We start from the raw sequence: 16202 nt of genomic DNA on the forward strand, positions 1-16202 counted from the left end.
TGCTGTCGACCACAGCCCGCCAGGGCTGCCGTGCACTGGGGGCAGGGGCCAAGCCTGCTGGCTCTAGAGGAGCAGAAACTGTCACGTTTGAAGGCCCAATTTAGAAAACTAAAGCCTCCAAAATTAAACCTCAGTATGAGGGCATTTCAAATGCTAAAACGGGGAAGAGCAGCATCTTTGTTTCCCCTATAGAGATGCACCCCTGCATCCTTGTCAGATGTCTCAGATTAGGTAACCTCTGTATTTGCTGTCCTGGAATCTTTTGATGAACAAGCGAAAAAGTTTTCTTTACATCTTTATGAAAGCAGTACAATCAAAGATTAAATTTTTCAAATGGAGATTTTCCAGGCAGGAAACTTTTAATCCATATCGTTTAAAGCTTTCTTTCAAATTTCTTACAATTCAGTATTACAGTATGAAGCTGAGACTTTACTTTTCAGTTGCTTTCAGCCCTTTCCCGAGATTTTCCTAAATTAACACTGAGTTCTTTTTAAAGACAGGCATTTGATCTTGCTCCTTCAAACTGGTGGATTTTGCTGCTTGCGAATGTCAGATACTGTCATCATCCTCTCTTAAGCTATAAAATCAAAATTAAGCTGTAGAGGATTCCAAAAAAAGAAGACAGTATATGAGAAGGAACTGCTTTAATAATTCCATCCCCCGGCTTGTTCATTCCTGGTAATTCTCCCATAGACATGAATCTAACACAGCTCATAGTAAAAAGTATTTTTCCTCTGCAAGTTCCCAGCTCATAAAAACAAGACAAAATGTACCAGCTAATAAATTCAATGGGAAGAATCACATCTTCGTACGTTGGAGGTGGAATTTAAAGATCTAATGTACAATTCTTGGTTTTCATTTAATTAAATCACCATAAAAATGCAGAAAAAGTTTGCCATGGCTCAGTAGAAGACATAACAGTCTGAAACAGTACCGGGCACAGAAAAATCCTTAGCAATGGACTGTCGTCTCTATGAGCTCTTCAGTTGCCTCTTCATAGGCATTTTTTTTTCTTCTTCCTTTTTGTTTGGTTTTTTTTTTTTTCTGATGGCTTCGCTATGAATGGGAATTACCCTTGGGCATTGGTGATAGAAGAGACAGTCTCAATATAAAAACCTTTACAAGAAAGAGTATAGCAAATACATGTATTCTTTAAGGACTGATTCTCTTGCAAATACAATCTTCCATTAATATTTAGAGATGTTGCTCTTGGTATGAATGGATAAAAGGTCTCATCTTCATTTAGTATTTTGTGTGTGTATGTATACATTTAGTTGGTAAACTGTAAAAAACACTGGTGTGAGAGCCATGTGCACTTCCAGAAAACTGCTGCACATTTTCCAGTACAACCTACGGCTGCTTCTGAGGCAAAGGGAACTCCTCTTAGACTGAATATTCAGCTCCTCTGGTGGAGTCCCCAGTTATTCAAGTACTTCAGATTTATACATTTCACTCTTTCATCTGGTTTTCCTAATGAGATCTTTCTACCCCTTCCTGTTTATGGATTTTTATTAATGGACTGGTCACTGGAGGTAGAATATTTCTGCCTATGTATAATTTAGTCAGCTTTATGAAATAGTCTAGCTTGCTAAGAGGTCATGCATCAAGTTTTGCTAAAGCAGAGCTAGCTACAAAGGATATAAATCACAGTCCTTTACATTGTTCCAGATAATAATGCCATCTCTCAAGGATGACATTAATTTAAAAGCAGGTATACAAGCTTACTTCACAATTTCTTCAGAGCAGACTTCGACTAGAAGCAGAGCAGCAACATGCAATGCAGATGTAAGTAGTATGCATCATATGAGGAAATAAAAGACAAAACAAATTCTCTTTGCTATCAGCTTCTCCAGCGTTAAATATGGAAATGTAGCATGAAGCATACAGCTTGTTTTATTGCAAATATTCTATCAAAGTCCTCCAAAGTTTACTACTTTCTCTGCTTATAGCTCTAACTTCATTTCTACTTGTGCCTGGCCTAGTTTCACTCCTACAACTGATGCTTCTTCAAAGGAAAAAAAAAAAAAAAAAAGTGTGGGAAGAGACTGACACAGAAAAATGAATAGCAAAGCATTTGAAACAAAACAAAAAAAAAGGGACATGTTCTGCATTAATGCCATTTTATATTACATTATTGGACTTACTCATTTCTTACTGGTAAAAATACACATGCGGAATGTTCCTTACATTTTCCTCCTCATTTAATTTTACTTCATTTGCTTTTGTGTTTAGCTTTTCAATCATCAGTTCTCTATGCTTCATCCTGGGACATCTTCAATGACAAATGCGATATTGTAAATGAAAATGCACCTTTAGGCAGTAACCATGGACTAAGTTCCCTCCATCTTGCTTGTGCACTTAAAATGCTTCTTATTTTATTTAAAAATGTCCATCAACTACCTGCCTAAAAGTATAAAAAATATTTTGCATTAGCTGTCACCAAATATTTATCGTGAAATTTAGTGTGGAACAGAACGGCTTTGTTTCTGTATTAACTCTCCACTCTCTTGAGAACCACTTTAACGTGCCCCAGTTTGGCTTCCCCCAGGAGCCCCCACCTCTCACTGACTACCCAGCACTCAGGAGTTCTCCCTTTTTAAAGACGAGCAACAAAACAAAACCCCAAGATCGATAAAGTCACAGAGTCTGGAGAGGACTTTCCCCCCTTTCCTTCTATTCTGTGTGATACAAAAATGCTGGCAGGGGACATTCATCTGGGGGGGCATTCATGCTGGATGTCTGTCCTGAAAACACAGAATCAGTGGGGCAGCCACACAGAGACCCACCACACAGTCACAGATCTTTCCCTTATGGTTAAAAAGCAACATAAACCATTGCCTAATACTGTCTCCCTTTAACGGAGAGATTTTTCCTTTCCTTTTTTTTGATACTTTAAACTTACATGTAACAATCCTGTTTCGTGTAGTGTTGTTTGATAAACTGTAGACTTGATTTAGCCTCCACTGATGAGAACTGATATTTTCCCACCGACTTCTCCCAGCACCTTCTCTCATCTATGAAAATAAACATCTTTTCCCAGTGATGAACCATAAAGAAGACAAATAATCTTACATTTTCTGTCTGTCTGGTCTTGTCTTCCTTTATTGGGCTAGTGAGTCCTTGCACCAGCTAGAAAACACTATAAATGCCCTGAAAGTGGTCCAATTTTTGTGTAATCAACACTAATAAAACAGGCTTTGAGGACTACCAGCAGGAGCAGAAAGAGGTGGTCAGCAAGGTGTGAGGCTCGGCTGGGTTTCTGCTTGCTTCTCACCCTCTTCCAGGGTGAACAGGCATGAAAGCAAAGCAAGCCCCCGATGAGCTGGGCTGGGCTTTCTCACCTGGAGAGCATCCTGCCTCCAGCTTGACACTGGGGTGGGAGGCAATAAACAACCATATTTCAAACTGTAAAATCTGGCTTGGCGCAACTGAAATAAATAAGCATGAAGAGGCTGACAATGGTATTTTCAAATAACAGTCCAGTTTAAAACAGAACTCTGCTAATGCAAATCCAACTCATTAAAAGTAAGAGCTTTGTTAATACTGAACAATCCAGACAGTTACAGGATAAATTGCACAGTGTTTTGAATTTGTGTGTTTGGCTTTTTAGCCACCCTTTTAGCCTGGCTCTCACTTGTGATCCCTGCAAACAGCACTCCCCAGAGTGCCCCTCTGTACTGCACGTGACTCCCCCGAATGGAGCCTGGACTGAGGGAGACGTGTGTGCTTTCCCCTTGGAACGCCCAGCACAGCGCACACAGGACGTATACACAACGTATGACGCCTTCCCTCGGCGAGCTGCAGCACATGCTGCCCTAGCGGCCTGGAGCTGGTGCCAGTGACCCACGCGACTAGAAGGCAGGACCCGTCAGAAGTGCTCAGAGCCCCACGGGCGTGCGGTGTGGTCACCGCCTCCGCAGCCGCCACTGCGCTGCCCAGCCCCATCCCTTGGTCACGCACAGCCTTCCCACCAGTTGAAATGTTAGCACACATAATTCTGCTTCGGCAGGAGCGCGCAGAAAGAGAAACAAAGCAAAGCACACAGGCAAAGACGGTACAAGGAAGAATAAAATGTTAGAGACTAATTACAGCGCTGCTACTCAAAGAAGACAGCTCGATTGTTCAAATTTCATACAAAGGGAAGTCTAGAACAGGTTTGTCAACAGGTTTCTGAAGAGCCTAAATGACATTTCACACTTTTACAGGTGCTACTATCTAATTATTCTAATAAGACTAATGCTTAATGGGGTTTCAAAATTCTAAATGCTAATTTCAATGTTTTTAGCCTTTTAAAGTATGTAATATTGACATTTATGACGGGTTGGATTTATGGCACAGAGTTTTTACCTGTTAGATAAAGTTCAACGTATGTGCAGTTACCTTCAAAAAATACAAGACTGTGGCAAACAGATTCAAAATTTTCCTCTCGGTTAGGAATGGTTGGTCAGTTACAGATCTCCACTGCTACCACACTGACTGCACCTACCCCACGTCATCACCTGGGGAAAGGGCAACTGTCCCAAACATCCCCCTGCACGCAGCCCTCACACTCAGCGCATTCATACGGACCTGTGCCACACTGTGACCCACAGTATCAATATATACACCAAGGAACTTAGATACACACATCCACGTGTCCATACTTGTGCACTCTAGTATGTATGTTACTGATAGCCTCCCCCCCCAAACAGGTAAAAACTCTAAAGTCTCTTCTATACCTGCCAGCTTTTTGTTAGATGTGGACATTTCACTTAAAAATAAATACGGGCAAAACCATCCACCAGTTTGATGTCTCTCCACTAATGCCTCACTGGCTGGATTTTCATATTGCTGAGCATCAGAAAGGCAATTTCAGACCATGAAATAAGTCTGATTTTATCTTTTCAAGTCTGTCAGGCTCCCTAATGGCAAAATGGAAGGTAATACTTTTCTCCATTTAGTGACAGTTATGCAAATTTAATTTAAATTTAAAAAAGAATAGTTATAAAAGGATGATCGCTATTTACTTATTGTTGATGCGTTGATTTTAGTCTATAGCTAATATAAATGAGTGACTCGTATGAATAGGCTTCTAACATTTCAGATTGCTACAGTGCAAGCAAATCCAGAAAGGTCACAAGGTCCAGCGAGGAGCACCACGAGCTGGGGGAGCAGGAACCTCTGCCGGCAGCAAACCACCCTCTCTTCGATGATGAAGTAGCGAAAAATTTGGATATTATTGCTGTTGCATTGCATAGTTCTAGCAGTGTTTCAATAGGAGAAACTACTGCCAGCTTTGTTATTTCTATCTCATTTCTGTTCAAACCCATCTGTCCAGGTCTGCAGTAAAAAAGGGGAAGCAAAACGGGGGGTGGGAGGCGGGGGTGATGGGGGGTGCAGGGGAGGAAGGCGTTAGCGCAGCTCCCTCCTCCTGCCTCAGTGGTGCTGGGCCGGCCAGCACAGGGACCCCCGGGACACAGCGACAGCCATAGACAATGTGCAGAAGCTATTTCCCAAGTTGTTGAAACTTCTGGGCAGCAAAGTGTCTAAGAATCATATGTTGCACGTTTTGGGGGGAAGGACCATGCCACTGTGACTTATAATTTTAACTATTTGTTCGCAGAACACATCATTTTGTAGTGACATAAAACATTTCCAGCCAGAACATTTTGAAAATACTTTGTGGCAGTGAATTTAGGCTGGCTTTTTAATTCCCCTTTACAGGCAGGTGAAGAGGGTCCCCACACCTCCGGGAAAGCGGGGCACGCAGACTGGCCAAAGATGCAGAACTGGCACAGAAGCCAGGCTAGCTCACTCCCAGTTTGCAGGATTTTGTTCCGATTCCACCTCCCCTTTCAATAAAATAATACTTGCACTTATTTTATTGGAAAAAATAAAACTTGCACTTAACTTTTTAGTAATTTCAAAAGGTGAAGTGTTATGAGTACATTTATTGTTTTTATAGTTAGTGTTATTTTTTTATTATATTCATATACTTATAATTGCCTGTATTGATACTTGGAACAGTATTTCCAGTGTTTATAATTACTGCTGCTTAACCTGCAATATAGCCAGAGGAGCAGTTTAAAAGTAATTTGGAATTTTATTATTGTGGTAAAGGATTGTGTAACTCTCAAAGTCTCCACTGTTAACTAAGCAAGGTCTTGTGAGGAAGAATTTACTGAAAAATTTACTGTGCCAAAGTTTTGACTCCAAAAACACTTTTACAGTGATTTCTCCTCAATCTTGTAGAAACAGAAGATAAGGATTTTTGAAAATTTTGGAAATTTGTTTGGGGAAAATCAGTGCCTTTGTACTGCCTTAGCAAGACCTCACCAAACATTTGGATTTAAATCCTTTCTGCAAGATAAAATCAGCATGTTCTAGACCATCAGGTGGAAGAATTTTTACACCCTCTTTTAAACCTAGATGATGAAAAAGATGATACTCTAAGAGTTGCAGAGATTGGTCTCCCATGCACTCCAATGCTATTTAACGTCCTTTGTAACAACATTCCAAGCAAAAATTAAACTTTCAACTACAGGACACCTTTTTTTATTCCTGACAAGTGACAGTCTGAAACTACAGAAGTGAAAGTAACAGGAAATCCAATGGAAAAAAAAATATAAATCAGATAAATCACAGTAATCACAGTGTTCACTGTGACAGGCAGAAAGCTCTGTAAAATATTATACTGCTTACTCAGGGTACAGTTTCAAAAACACTTGCAGTGTGGAAATGATGGCAGTGAATAACAAAATAATTACTATCTCAGTTTTTCCAGGCCAGCCCAATTGCCTTTAATTGAATCAATAGGATGGCAAAGAGGCATTCAGAGAGGAAATAATAGAGCCCGTAGTAAGGGCAGTCAGGAAAACACGTACTAACGTATAACCCAGCCCTTGAAAATGTTATAAGTCAAATGTGTGTCTTCAAAACAATACTCCTACAGTTCATTACAGTTGCAAAATAAAGTTATGGAGGATCTGTTCAATTTCAACATAGAAATTGCATTTAGATAAAGTCATTGTAATTAAAATCTCTGCATTGCCACGCTCTGTTTTCAGATGGCAATTGTATTTCCGAGGTAGCACAACAGGAAAAAAAGCATTTCCACGTCAGTGTTCCAAGCAAGCCTTGTCGTGACTGTTGACTGTTTCTTGAGTGAAACTATCAGGATTTTTGCCATTGAATTCAGCGGGAGCAGCATACTCGATAGATAGGGAATCTCAATAAAGGTATATTCAGTAAATAAGAAATCATAAACAAGAAGTAGGTTTGGTAGCCTTGGTAATTTCCCAAACTATCTGATACAATCACACATCATGTTCTGCTGTGAGTGCCTTCTGGTACTGGTGTCCCACAGCTCCCTAAGCATGCCCAGACACGTGTATTTGTGGAGTCAGCATCTTCTCTGCTAGTGGGCAGCGCAATGCTAAAGCTCCAGGCAGGGGGGTGCGCTGGCAGAGCTCTAGAAACACTTGATAAGGCTGCCCAGAATCCTGACTGAGTGGTGTTAACCATGAAATTATTTTGACATTTTTCAAAGTCAAACACTTCTGACTGTAGGATCCTCAACAAAAGCCTTTTCGTTGAGATGTGGAGGACTATGGAGGTTATCCACACTTTAATTAAAAGGGAACAACAATAAAAAGTAAAAGCTGGCCCAACAGTTCTTGTTCACATCATCCACTTCACATCATTCTCATGCAAAGGGATGGATTTGACCTGTATTTGCCTTAATGCCAGCAGGGACCAGAAGTGACCCATGGCATGGAGCAGGCACAGCCACCAGCTCACCCTTGGACAAACTCTCATTCTGAATTGCCTTTCTTTCCAAAAACTGTTTTCAAATCTGTCTTTCAAAAAGGTTCATAATTATTTTTATACCTTGGGTTCCACACAACACTCCCAATGGTTGTTTTTGTTTTATCTGAGGGAGGTTGCCTGTTTATATAAGGTGGGAGCTTACTGGTCCAGTGCTTTAGAGAGGAGAGTGATGCTGTGCCCAGCAGGAAGCAGCAGGCTGCCTATGCACCTCTCTAGCTTGGTGGAGGAGGGGATGGAGAACCTAACTAAGCTCATGAATGCAAAACGCAGTTTCATCATGTAAATTTTCGCTCTTTCCATTAGATGATAAGGTTCTTTGACCTACGTTTTCTGGAGGTTCTTTAGCTTTACCTTGTATTTCCCCCTCCTTACTTCTGCTTCTGTCATTGCTGTATAATGTGAGAAGTTGCTGAGAGATGCTTTGGATGCTGTTGAACACAGAGAACTTTTATAATGACAACTTTTGCAAGACTCCCACAGGTCACAAAACAACTCATTCAACTTAATTCAAATGTAACAGCACTAATATACTTCAGACCAGAGAGCAAATGATTATTTTGTGTAGATTATCCTTTGGCTGCAGACTTCAGAAGATGGAAATTTCAGACTTACAATGGAAATTCAGCTGCAGCTCTGACTATAAAGCACCTCCAACACTGCAGAATTATGAGTTTCATAGTAGTAGAGCCTTGGTCTACAACAGATAAAACCATTTCTGATTTACATCCTTGTAAATGAGATCACCCGCTAATGCAAACATTTTCCATGATTTAAGTCTGTTAAAGAAGGGGAAAAGCCATTCATACATATTATAGAGAGAGATCCCCTGCAGCTCATTTGAATGCTGTGAGAGGTACAAATGTGGGAGGAATTTAATGAATGGATAAAAAATACAAATCCTGGAGAAAACATTCTGATCGGTCATTAATGATGCATTAACGACGGTGGATGCAGCGCTCGGTAACAGCAAGTCCAAGTATGCTCTTTGCTGGAGTGGGTGGCTTGTTTGACTGGGGGCCTCTGTCATTGAGCAAATCTCATGCAGCTGCCTCCACCTCCGGAAAAATTTTTCTAAGTCTTTTTCTTCTTGTGCTGAGCAGGGACAAGATGATAACAGTGGCTGGCACCAGCGAGTTAATTTTATAACAAAACCTGACATCCTACTCGAGTGCTAGCAATTTAAAAGAGTAATGGATTGTCAGTTTTAGCTGGAAAGTGGTTGTTATATGATTTTAGAAGTCTTTTGCATATTTATTTTGCCCCACTTTAAATAAATTTTGGTAAGATATATCTCTTAGCTCCAAATGCAAGTCCCTCTTGGCCTGGTTGAGGAAACAAATTAGACTTCGCAAACATTGCAAAGACTAAATCAATACATTAATATTTAGGGGACATTAAGGAGGTTTATTAAACAGAAAAAGGGCCTTGAGTACTACTTGGGAAATATTGTACATGTTTAAATAAAAAAAATAGGTTGTGATTTCTGACTGAATCTATAAATCGCATTTACATAGATAACTGAATTATTCACCTGCACACCATGTCAAGCGCTGGTTATGTACAGAAATGAGATGATGCCAAGAGGGCAGGACAGGAGCAAGTGCTGTGTCTCACACGCATGCGGTCTGTCCTGGGAGGAGCCACAGACGTGCCCAGCATGGGCTAGACCGAAGCAGAAATTAAGATGTCAAATAACTAATGTAAGAAAGTTGCTGTATCACCGATTCCCCAACGTTAGCATTGTGGCATTGTGGTACCAATGGCAAGCACTGATGTAACTGGGAACGGGGCTCCGGCAGGACGGGGAGGGCAGAGGGTGCAGCAGGGGCAGCAGACACCATGGGGAGCTGGAGACAGGGGATGGCAAAGGGAACGACACCTGTTATCTCCACCTCAAAGCCTAAACCGTGGACCTGTTCGAGCCATGCATCCCTGACAGGTCAAAATACAGCCCTGAAAACCCACCCCTTGGTCCAGACTGTGCCAGTGGATCCTAGCGCTGCTGTCACCAGGACCATTGCTAGGCTCCTTGCTCGTGTTCAAGGAGGCAAACGGAGCTGTCAAATCCCGTTGTGAGGAAGACCACGGTCACAAACCTCACTCACCAGTATCACGGTCACACACCAGCCCCCATGGGAACTGCTCTCCCAAACCCTGGCCACTGTCCCTGGACAGCCCATCCTCAACTCGACGGGGACTAGCACCTTCCCCTCACCTCACCTTAAAATCCGCACATGGCTAAGCTGGATTTGCCTAGTCTTGTACAAGTGCTCTCCTTTAGCCAGTATGTTTGTTCGCCCTCCCTGGGGCCCACACGAAGAGTATTAATAAAGCATAACAAAACTCTCCCCGAGCCCTCATCTCACTAGGTTAAACAAAGCAATCTCTTTCAGATGTGTTCTTCATTCTCCTAATCATCCCGGTGACCCTCCCTCAGCGGCCGAGGTCCTGCTGAGTACCCTTTTCTGGCCTCTATCTCCCTGGGGTCACAAACCAGGAGCCTGACTTGCCCTCTCCCCACATGCCATGAGGGCATCATTACTGCGTCCTGACACACGGAGCGAGCCGGAGCCTCTGGGCTGCGACCTGTCGCTCTGCCCTGCGGCAAAATTAATTCTCAAGGACGCTGATAAACATGTCTTAATATTTTTGCAAATTGAAAGGGAAACACAGCTTGGAGGATGCAATTTAAACTTTGGTAAAATAAATGTCAGATTAGAAATGGCAGAAATAGCAACCTTGTGCTAGAAAAATTATGAGCAATATAGGGTGGTAAGAGGCATTTCATTTTTTTTACTTTACTGTGGCAAACATCTGATGTTTAAATCATCTGCAGTTCATGACTTTGCAGATAAAGCATCTGGCACTGAGGTAGATTGCGTTGATTACAAACTCCTACCTTCTAAACTTTTAATTAATTACTTCATAATTCTCACTTCTTTTCATTAAGGTCACTGAAGTAAAGTTAACTGGATTATCTTCCTCGCTTTTATGTGATTTTTCTTTCACTGATGTCAATGTGGGCTAAAGACACATTAGGCTTTTCTCTTTTTATTAATTATATCTTGATGAATGTTCTTGGTATGAAAAGGTGTAACTATGTAATAAGTAACAGTGACGTAGACTTGGTGGTCTCATTCAGGCAGGGATTTGGGAGACTGAAACTCAACTTCAAGCTCTGCCAGAGCTCCCTGCTTGGCTGTGGCCAAATCCCACGAGGTCTCGCTGCTCCCTGCATCCGTGCCTGGAGCAGGGATGGAGTGGCTGCTGCTTCCCTTCCACTGTGGTTATTTACGATCACGCTACCTCTCTATGTTTTACACATGGTAATTAAGGCATCTTTAACCCATTAAAATGTATTTATTCTCTGAAACACTTACAGGAATATGTTTAGAAACTGTCACCCCAAACAGCAGAGAAGAGGATACTCAAAATGAAGCTGCTGGTTCTGTGTGTATAGACAGACCTCATACATACACCAATTAAAAAAAAAAAAAAGAAAAAAAAAGAGAGTGTGTTGAATTTACATGGCTTTTAAAGTGGAGTTTCACAGCAAATAATTTTGCAGCCTGGAGTCTGAACCTATTTGAGAGCTTATGATCACACATAAGTCTTCATTCATTTAATTTGTGACCCAATGCACATACCCCCAGCTCTTCCAGCTCTGCTGTTTTCAGCAGGAGAATGTCTTCTTTCAACATTACTCGACAGAATACAGCCTGTAGGGCAGAGGAATTTTAAAGGGCTAAGATTTTGCTTTTAAATTTTCTTTTTCCTCTGTCATTTCATGTGCTGCTCTAGGTCTGCGGCTGATCATTTATTCAAAATTTAAAAGGAAGCCCAGCCCTTTGACGGAATGATTTTACTTTGGCAAAAGGCTTGCTTTGCCTTTCATTTATTTCTCCCCAATAGCAGAAGTTGTTTCTAATCTTGAAATACAAAGCAATGAACAATATTAAAAGGAAACATAAAACTGCTTCCATAAAATGTTATTATATCATCCCTATGAACCCTATTCAGCAGGAAAGGATATATAAGCTTATAGCAGCAATTAGCTCTTTGATGTTTCATTTACAGTCTCGGTTACTTTCAGACAGGTCAATCTCCATCTCAAAGGATGCATGAATCTTGTATCCTTACATCCTAGTCTCAGCACATGGAGGGTGAAGTGATGGCTTTGTTCTAAGTGCGAAGTGGCCCGATGTAAAGTGCTTACATGCAGCAGACCCGTGCAGGTCTGCTAGACAGGTGACGCCAGCAGTAAGTGTGATGCAGGTCTCTCTAAGTTACCGTGCCAACCCCAGTGTTGCTCCAAAGTGGGATCCCACCCACGTGGGATGAGCAGTTCGTATGGCTCACATCCCTTCTGCTGAGCATCCATTGCATGGCTGATAATTATTAATATCTACAGTAATATGCACATAAAGATACAAGCTGGAATGGAGAGGAATAGCCACAATCTGCACCGAGATGGGATGGAGCATCATCCAGAGCTGCTGATGCCACTCTGCTGCCCAGTGGGTGCAGGGCCTCTCTCTGCAAGCAGGGAGCTCAGCAGCTTTCCCTTCTTGCCAAGTGCTAACAGAGCTACACAGGGAAAAATACAGGGATAGTGATACTTTTTTTTTTTTTTTTTTTTAATAATCTTGAAAATGGCTTACTTGTTCTGGCTATGCTTCATGGAGCTGGTCCCTACTTCCCACATAAAATACAACTGAAATAACATTGGAGTAATTGCAGACATATATATAGACAATCCAAATATTAATTGATACTGTCACAGCTTATTCATTCCAGCTTCCCAATCTGATAGCATACAAATATTTCTGCAATCCCTGGACACACCCCTGCCCCCCCTAAACGGTACGTTTGCAGGTCCTCATGCAACAGCCTCATGCAACTGAAGAAAGTTATAAAACTGGCCAAGAGACAGCTCTTTGGCTGCACTAACAAAATAATGTTCTTTATGCAAGCAGTGCACTTGGCTCTTACAGAGCTACAGTCTTACAAACCACCGGGTTCTAAAGGTCCAGTGGTTAAGGATAATTAGTTTCAGAAGCATTTCGTACATGTTATTTGTAAGGGATTTTGGTGTGCCATATGGATTAATAGAGATTGCCATTTAAATTCTTCTGGTTTATATTCATTGCTTTATTACTCATAAAAATGCAAAAGGAAATATTAATGATGATTACACCAAAGACTAATAAGTTAAAGCCCTAGGTTATACTTTGCATTTCTGAAGATATAAATGCAATCGCTTAATAATTATGCATATTTTAACTATTGAGTTATTATTTCTCTATATAATTGTAGTTAGCCTAATTGATTTTAAGCTCCTATTTATATGTTTTATACATACAATTAATTTCCAAATTTTTTTAGCCCCTTGCATGAGGGCATTAACTATGACAAAGACAATCAAAACTAAGAATTGTTCACCCTGGAACCATACAATAAATATGACCTTCACGGGTGTAAAACTCACATGGTTGTTCTGCAGCGCTTATAACAGAAAACTGCCTCACGGAACTGAACAGACCGTTGTTACTAACAACAGTGGGATCTTGGTATTTCTGTCAGAAAACTGGTCAGGAAGAAAGAAAAACTATGGAATTAAATGCAAAAGCAGCTTACTTTTTCTCCACTTATTTTGGTTTTACTGCTTTATGTTAAATTTCTAAATCTAATAGAACTTCTATTTCTATTTTTGGGAAATTGCATTATGCAGTCTAGCTTTGCTTTTCTTAAGCCAATGAGTTATTTCTTGTTTTTATAACAATGCTTGTGACGGCACGCACCGGAGAAGTCAAACGAAATACTGCATCTTTTAAATGCCAATAAAATTTACAGAAACCTTCACACTTAAAGCTTCAGGGGAGTAGGATGCATGCAGGCAGGCCGGTAAGCCGAGTGCTCTGGGAGGGCAGAAGGCACGGCGGGGCTGCCGGGGGGGCGACGCGCCCAGGTGCCCCCCCCTCTGCAGCTGAGCTGTGCCAGGAACGGGACCAGCTTCCCGAGGAGCGACCTGCTGCCCTGCACCACGGGGTGAAGCGCTTCTGTGCTTTCTCCCAGGCTGCCCTCAAGCAGCTGCCTCTGAAGGAGCCCACAAACCACACAAAAACCCTTTCCTCCTTTAAAACTTGCATCAGAATAGTCCTGTGGAAACTTGGAGCTGGGCTGTCGGGGTGCCGGTGCGGCTGATGGCTGTGCCGCCTGCAAATTCTGCACGACAGAATGCACTCTGGCGTCTTTCTGACCGCATCCATCAGTCAAATTTTACTTGATACTTTTATTACATGATGATTAAAGCACGTCTCATGGCCTTGTTCCGTCCCCAAGGACAGCTGGGTCCTGATCTACAGGGACCCTTCCACGGCATGCTGCAGGAGCAGCACTGGCTGTTTCTGAACGCATCTTCCTATCGTAAAGGAAACAGGGGTGTTTCTGGCAATATTTGGTATCAATTTAAAGTGCAAAGGCTGTAAACCTTCTATGAACTCAGCACCTGATTGTGCCCCTTTACATGGTGACCAGGCTGAATACGGCGCCAAACAAGTGTGTTTTGAGCCATGCAGGAGACCCGCAGCAGACTGACGGGTACCGGCAAGGTCTTGCTGCGGGGACCTGCACCTCAGCCAGTGCACTGGTATTTCCCTCTCGTATTTTCACAGCTTGTTCAATTCTCAGAAGAGCAGGAGTGAGGGCTTAAACCTGATTTTGGCAAATTGGAGACCCTTCTGGGCTAATTATGTTTGCAGGGGCCCAGAGCCACATACAAATCGTCGGTTACATACATCCAAGAAAAGAGAAAGACAGATAGAAAAAAAAGCTTTAAAATGTGCTTAGCTGACACTTCCCATCCATAAACTATTTCTGTCTAGTACATCTCCAATAACAGTTCGTTTAAACACATACCTTGTACAGTTAAGTGCACCTGCATCGTTCTAGGAGTGTGTTGAGTTTGCACAGAACAAGTGTACGGACCGTCATCTGTCACGTCTACGTCCTGTATCTGCAGGCTGTATTCTCTTCTGTTTGCTGTTGCGATTGAAACTCGAGGGTCTACTGACCACTTATCACTTCCAGCAAAAATAATACTCGACCGATTGAGCCAGGCACCTTTTGACGCTCCATCTTCCAAGTAACACCTGCAAAAAAAGGTGAAACCGGTAATTAGGAGCTCTTAAATACCATTAACTTGCTATTGATTTTTAGACTGAATATAGCTGTAATATATTAGAGTTGAATCTCAAAATACAAATAATTTGTTAATTGACAAACCACCATAAAACCAAAAGCCTGTCTTGCAAATGCACAATAAATGTATTTTTTTTCTGCTATGCCCTTCCTTTCTGATTCCCCTGCTGTGAGCAGTCAGCGGAGCAGTAGGCAGAAAGTCTCAGTTATTTCTGAACTGGGCTCAGTGGCCTCACCGGGGCAGCCTTTTGTCCTCCAGCCTCAGCCTGTGAGGGTCGGGAGGGGGCATGGGTGTCTGCACCAAGTTCTGCCTTTCTCCTAAGGCATGATAAAGTTCTGCTTGCTTAGTTAAGGAACCAGGAGACTTTTCCCACCAAAAACTATAATGGCATCTTAGAATCCAAAACAATGTTTTTTTTTTCTTTTCAGAGGGTTATTAGATTTGCCATTGCTAATCACATCCAAGACATCTCGTTTAAAGCAAACATACGTTCGATTAGCATGGATTTCCCTGCTGACAGCAGCCATGCAATATAAAGCATAGTCCTACGAAACATTTTTTTTAAACAGCTGTGGTATGGTAGTGACTTGAACAATGTGATTTGTTTATTATGTCATATTTCAGCTTTTTTACAATTATTACTAGAATAATAACTAAAAATAGCACTCTTTGGGGTGTAATAGCCACCATAACTGGAGCTCAGTGAATAACAACACCCCTACAATCAGAAGCTGATGTACTCTAGACAGATTTTTTCCTTCTAAATTTTAGTTCAAAAATATTCCTCCATAAAGTAAACACTGGTTTGGTTTTTGTTTTTTTTCTGTGTGTGTGTGTGTGGTTTTTGGTTTTTTTAAGAGTAAAGAAGTACAGCTGGAGAATGAAAACACCTACATCTGAAGAGTCTGACAGCATTTCTACACAATATCTTGGGGGTTTGAACATGGCACCGGAGATTGCAAGGGAATTGCAAGCTGAATGCACCAGTGTAGGTACTGCAAACTGTCGGAAACTAATCAGTTGAGAAATATAAAGAACAAGGTATATTGCAAAACCTAATTTGTAGTCCATTTCACCTTCTGTAGAATCCAAAACCAGTCAGAGTATTAAAGGTCAATGTTAATTGAAAATCCTTTCCGTAGATATGCAACCAAAAAAAAAAAAAAGCCACCCAGGCATAACAGAAGTATAA

General features: G+C 41.5%; 1 protein-coding gene across 2 annotated transcripts in view; it reads right to left on the bottom strand.

Moving 5' to 3' along the window:
- NEGR1 (neuronal growth regulator 1) overlaps positions 1-16202 on the bottom strand; it is a 295442-nt gene that overhangs the window by 140844 nt on the left and 138396 nt on the right. For both annotated transcript variants that reach the window (XM_040611163.1, XM_040611164.1), the window contains exon 2: positions 14728-14960. In XM_040611163.1, coding sequence (XP_040467097.1) covers positions 14728-14960 — 233 coding nt within the window. The remainder of the gene's footprint in view (positions 1-14727; positions 14961-16202) is intronic.

This window comes from Falco naumanni, chromosome 11 (genome assembly GCF_017639655.2).
Source record: "Falco naumanni isolate bFalNau1 chromosome 11, bFalNau1.pat, whole genome shotgun sequence".
In the NCBI taxonomy this organism is placed as follows: Eukaryota; Metazoa; Chordata; class Aves; order Falconiformes; family Falconidae; genus Falco; species Falco naumanni.